The 5,788-nt window shown below is 41.1% G+C and overlaps 1 protein-coding gene across 1 annotated transcript in view; it reads right to left on the minus strand.

Annotated features, from left to right (window-relative positions):
• Window positions 1-1,673: 1,673 nt before the first annotated feature.
• abhd17c (abhydrolase domain containing 17C, depalmitoylase) overlaps window positions 1,674-5,788 on the minus strand; it is a 50,555-nt gene continuing 46,440 nt past the window's right edge. Inside the window, exon 3 of the mRNA XM_005742892.1 lies at window positions 1,674-5,004. Within this exon, the coding sequence (XP_005742949.1) occupies window positions 4,785-5,004 (220 nt within the window). The 3' untranslated portion in view covers window positions 1,674-4,784. The remainder of the gene's footprint in view (window positions 5,005-5,788) is intronic.

The following is a 5,788-nucleotide window of genomic DNA, read 5'->3' on the forward strand; positions in this document are numbered from 1 at the left end:
TATCCAAGATGGCCGACTTCTAAATGGCCACCATGGTCACCACCCAGCTTGAGGAGTTTGCCCCCTCACATATACTAATGTGCCACAAACAGGACTTTAATATCACCAACCATTCCCATGTTATTACAGTGTATCCATATAAATGGTCCACCCTGTATATTCTCCTGGTATTTCACAGGCTTGTCTAAATATTGTTAAACTGTTGTATGTTTAACACAGCCTTGGCTCCCATGGGACATCATCGTGGAGGGAGGGGTTTCCTCTCTCTACCTCTCCCTGCTGCCCCTCCTTGGAATGCAGCTGGATGTTCTGGTGTGGTCGTTAACACCCTTCCTTGGTCATCTGGTTTGACTAGGAGCTCTTCCTTGTTATATTTTCTCCCCCCTTCATTAGAGCCAATTTGGGAAAAGAAAAATGTGTTTGGCACAACAGTCCATTCAGTTAATAATTCTAATGGCAACAGCTGCCAGACAGAAAGGATGGGAGTTTACATTCTTTTGTAACCAATGCCATCAGTACGTCTTAGCTGTCCATATCTGAGGCCTCGGAAACTGCCAGGCAAAGACTCACAGCTTTGGCCAGCTGCTATTCCACTTAACCATCCAAGGTGTACTCTCAGTGGCAGCGGAACAACATGAGAACAGCCCAACCAAGGCTGGAGATAAAGCAATATTGGATAAGCGTATGGGACATGGACACAACCCATGACAAGAATGCTCAGTGGCTAGTGGATCTAAGAGGAAACCACAGCAACCTCCCTGAATAGGATCCAGTAACCATCGCAGTGGCAGACATCCAAGAAAGGGTCTCAAGCATGAAAACCTGGACAGCACCAGGCCCAGACATGATTCACATCTACTGACTATAGAAGCTAACTGCACTGCATGAGTATCTGGCAGCACCTGTGAATCAGGTACTAATAGATGAGTCATACCCAGAATGGCTAATGGAAGGCCAGGCAGCGCCTATCCCAAAAGATCCAAAGGGACCAGTCCCTCTACCACACTATTATCAAGCACAGGTAGAGTTGCACAAATTAAATATATTAAAAGCCTTCAGAAAAGTGAAAGTAGAAGAGTGAGTCAAAAAACAGAGAGACATGCTGTAGACGGAAACTGATGAACTCAAAAGTCAATACAAGATTTTGTTTTACTGATTTATGTACTGTCACATACAGGCACAGACTACAACCTGAAAAAGTTAGAACAATATAAAATTAATAGCTCATTTAAAGCATAAAGTTAATTAGACATATTGGAATTTAAGGCTGAAATTGTTTTGCGATGCCAGGAAAAAAATAAAATACCAAACAAACAAAAAGAATTACCCAATAACTGGGAGAAGGTCTCTCTTGTAGATGAGGAAAAGTTCAACTAGGGATACAGCTAAAATGTATGAATACAGTTTATCAATAGGAAAGCAAAATATTAGGAGATTTTATCAATGACACTTTTGACAAATTTCTGTAGAAAAGAGAAAACCACTACTGAATGGCTGTTATGTTCACTGCAGATTGTGGAATGGAAGTCATGGCATGGATCAAAATACTTCTGAAAACCACATTCTGTCACGTTGTTCACAGTTTCCAAAGTACTCAGAAATATGGTTGTATTACTACAATATTGGTATTTCATCACCCTAACATGGTGGTGAGACAAAGAAAAGATCAGAAATACAATTCCACATGTCCTTTATTCCACTATAACCAATGAAACATCCATTGTGCTGCTTCTTGCAACCACTACATGTATGATGTATCCATTTCACAGCATATTTAAGGCTTATTTCATTGTTTTACACACCATGATCAATATACGATTCTACTAGCTGTCTTTCATTTGCATAATAAAATCAATAAAAACTAGCCAGCCTTATGAAAGGCCTAATATGTACCGAGTACTGAAGTATACCATTACAGAGGATTACTGTACAAACCATTTTCAGAAACGGTGTAAATCTTTCAACATTTAGATTGGACAAATGTGTAAAAATGTCAGTATCAAAAGAAGAATCGGGTCCTAAGAGGATCTTCATTTCCTTTTAGAAGAGAAACTAACGGAAATACACTGGAGATGATTGAGGACTTTTTACTCAAAAGTCCAACATTAGCTATGATCAGAAGACACAAATATCCAACTGACAAATTACAGCAGTGCACCAAATCATCATTACAAGTTGCTATGCAAATATTCCCCAAACACAATCCTGAAAAGATTCAGCATTTACTTCAAAGTGTTAGTTTGTTTTGTTTAAATCTGATCTTAGTGTCATATAGCTTCATTTTTTTTGTCCACTTGCAGGCAACAAAAAATAAATTATTCAGATACAACTGATGCAACATCCAAAACCAGGAGTGATCATTTGCATGCGTCGGTCATTTTCACAGCATTCCATTTCCTCGTTGTGGTTTTGTCTTTGAAAGTTAAAATTATCAAAGGGTTCAGCAGACACCTGCTTTGTAGGCCGATTTCTATCATTCTACAGGCAGGAACACAAGTCAGAGGATTACTAGTCAGGCTGAAGTTGATTTTTGTACCTTGCTCTCATTTCGGTATTCCCCAAACTGTCTGGCTTTCACAGTGATCGATTCCTGCGATAAATAGCAGCAGTCAGTCCCCCTGAAGACCACAAGCTTCTTGCAGTTCACAGGAATGTCTGACTGAAATACAAACATAAGGCTTTGTTCTTAGTGAGGAATTACAGATAATTAAGCATAACCCCCAAACCAGTAAATGTATGTTCACTTTGAACAACCTAAACACAGCAGAATTCAGTGTCTTCAGACGGCAAGCAAACCCACTCTATGCTGCCTGGCAGCTTGCAAGACTTGTTTTCATGTGAATCAGCTGTCTTACCAGCCAATCAACAGTTAACACAGCTCTGATACCCGCTGCTCTCTCTTCCACAGAGGTAGGTTTTCTTATTTGGGATGTTTCCCTTTTGTGTTGCTTAAAGGCCAAGGTGCACACATGGTGTGAGACTGCTGCATATGAGACGACAATGAGAATTTTCGATATGTACCAGGTGCAATCAAAATTTCTGACAGTTCTCTTTTCTTTGTGCAGCAAACCTCCAGGAGCTCCTAGTACTTGGATTGCTCCCTGATAGTCGTACTCTGACCATTTGACTTTCATGTTCCAGGTCAAATCTGGCAAGTAGGACTGTTTGGGCCAAAATAGATGTGTGTGTTTCCTGTGTGGTGTGAGAAGCAGACTGTCCTGTTGGCTTGCACTCGATCTTCTCCGCTGGACGGCTGGATGATTTAACTGTGCTTAAACGGTTATCATTAGGGATGCTCCTGACCAAACATTTTCCTAGTCAATGAGTTGGGTTTTTTTTGTTACATCAAACCATTAGTGACCTAAGTGTTATATATTCTGGACTTTCTCTTTCAAAAAAGACTCAACAGATCATTCAGTTTCCTGAAACATAGAATGTCACAAGTAATATTAGGACTGTGTAAGATTACAGGGAAACAACTGTGATTACAAAGTTTACAAATGTGAATTTTATAAGTGCACACACATACTAAGACACTAGCAAATGTTTAATGTTTTGCAAGAAACAGCAGGAAGACTCTTGATGTTCACGGTTGAAGCTAAATGCTATGGTTAGGCTACAAACGGATTTCAAACAGTAAGCCATGTTTGCCTGCAACCTTCTATGAGTTATCAAAGAGCCTAAGAAAATGATGCCACATCTTTAATTTGCTGCCCACAATCCTTATGTAATATCCACTGAGACCAGCTGTGTGTGAGTGACCAACTCATTATAACCACTTCCATTTTACAAATGACACACACACACACACACACACACACACCTGTACAACAGCTGTGACCAGAGGCTGTAGTGATCGGGGAGTGCCACTGCCATAGTGAGCTGTGCCGTGTCTCAAGGTAAAATATGTATTGCAGGACCAAAGGTTTCCCAGTAAAACACTGCATTGTGATGAGACGATCAATGACTAACTGGTGAGGCCAGCTGGTGTACATGATCCTCTCACCACAATGCATTTCAAACCTCTCTGCTTGAAGTTTGTACAACATCTAAAGGAGCAAACTGCTGTAGATGTGGAATGTGCCAGTTGAAGTTTGCCATTATCATCTGCCTACATGAGAGAGCAGCGTGCATCAACACTACAGAATACAGAGCCTAAACAAGCTGGGATGCAGTCTGGCCAGCAAAAGAAATATGAGAGAAAAAAAATCACAGTTTTACGTCAAATAAAAACATAATGAAATGTCAGCTAACAAAATGCAACATTACAGTGCAACCCTGTAATCAACCCTGAATGGTAAAGTTAAAGAAAGGAAAAAGGAAACTCTTCGTCCACAGTATCTTGAGGTGCAAAACTGATACTTCTTTACCTTGTATAAAAGAATACAAAATTCAACATTGCAAATACTCAGTCAAAAGAAAAGAAGGGCGATCGTGGACCAAACAGAATGAAGGATATGAAAGTGTGAGCAACAGAAGCTCACGGTGAAAGACTGACATACAAAAGACAGGGGAGATAGAATAAGTAGAGAGTGGGAAGGAAGCAAAGATTTGGAGTGGATAATGAATCAAGACTGAGCAGCAGTTAGAAACACTGTCGAGGCCCGGGCTCATTAGCAGGTTGTTGTGTCTCGTAGGAGCACCAGCCAGGTCTCGAAGAACTCCATATTTGGGCTAACCATTGATGGTGTCATCATTTTACTCCTGTTGTGTCCCTCCAGAGGAAATGATGAGGATACTTCTTGAGTGTCTTGAAATGAACCCGGGCCTGAATTCCAAGGTCCTCAAGAAGTGGAAAGCTCGAAAGAGATGAACTGTTTGAGCCTCTCCAGGTACTGAGCATATAGCTCAATGTCATTGTGGCCAGCTCCCTCCACCCAAAGAGGCTCAACCGCACGGGGACAGCGCTCATACATCGCCAAGCCATGGGAGAAGTCAATGACCTCGTCCTCTGTGCCATGAATTACAAGCACCGGGGACGCCACCTTGGACACCTTGTCGATACTGAGGAGAAAGAAAAAGACATTAACAGTGTGAGGAAACAGCATAAAGAACAGAGTGGGTCAAACTGATGACATCTTTGCAAACAGTGGCAAACACCTGATAGTGAAAACTGGCATAAAATCTTGACTGGGAGCCACTGTGGTGAAAAACAGATTAAATGAAGAGATACCAGTCACAGATCTCACGGCTCTGGCAAAGTAGCCAAAAATGGTTTTCATCGTAACTCGATACTAAACAGGTGTTTCAACTGCAGCAACTGAAAATATTTACAACCACAAGCATTATAAAATTCAGGAGACATCAAAATAAATTTAAACTAGGCCAACTTGAGACGTGATTGCCGTGATTCTTCTCAGTGTGTCAGCCATCGCTTTCAGGAGCTCATCACTGTGCGAGTCTGCAGGGCGATGATAACACAACCGAGACACACGCGAGATGCAGAAAGTGTAAAAGCTGCAAGGATGTTAAGAAAACATCTTAAGCTACTCATTCAGTATAACATTACAACAGGCTGGAGCTGCAGGGTAGCAACACAAACGTCTCAAAGTTCTACCTGCCAAGTCAGCCTTCAATTTTTTTCTGCTATGTTTTTCTTGCTACATAAATGACTTAATTTTTTGATACATAAAGTTCGGTTTTCATGAGATACCCAGAAAAAACTACTGGCTCTGAAGCAGCCACGCATCAGTGGGTTGTGTTAAGGTGCTTTTTTCACAAATTTAAAATGCATAGAGAAACTGGTGAATGCCTTCTGTGTGTGTGTGTGTGTGTGTGTGTGTGTGTG

This window comes from Pundamilia nyererei, unplaced genomic scaffold (assembly GCF_000239375.1).
Source record: "Pundamilia nyererei isolate P.nyererei 1_Seehausen unplaced genomic scaffold, PunNye1.0 scaffold00124, whole genome shotgun sequence".
Lineage (NCBI taxonomy): Eukaryota > Metazoa > Chordata > Actinopteri > Cichliformes > Cichlidae > Pundamilia > Pundamilia nyererei.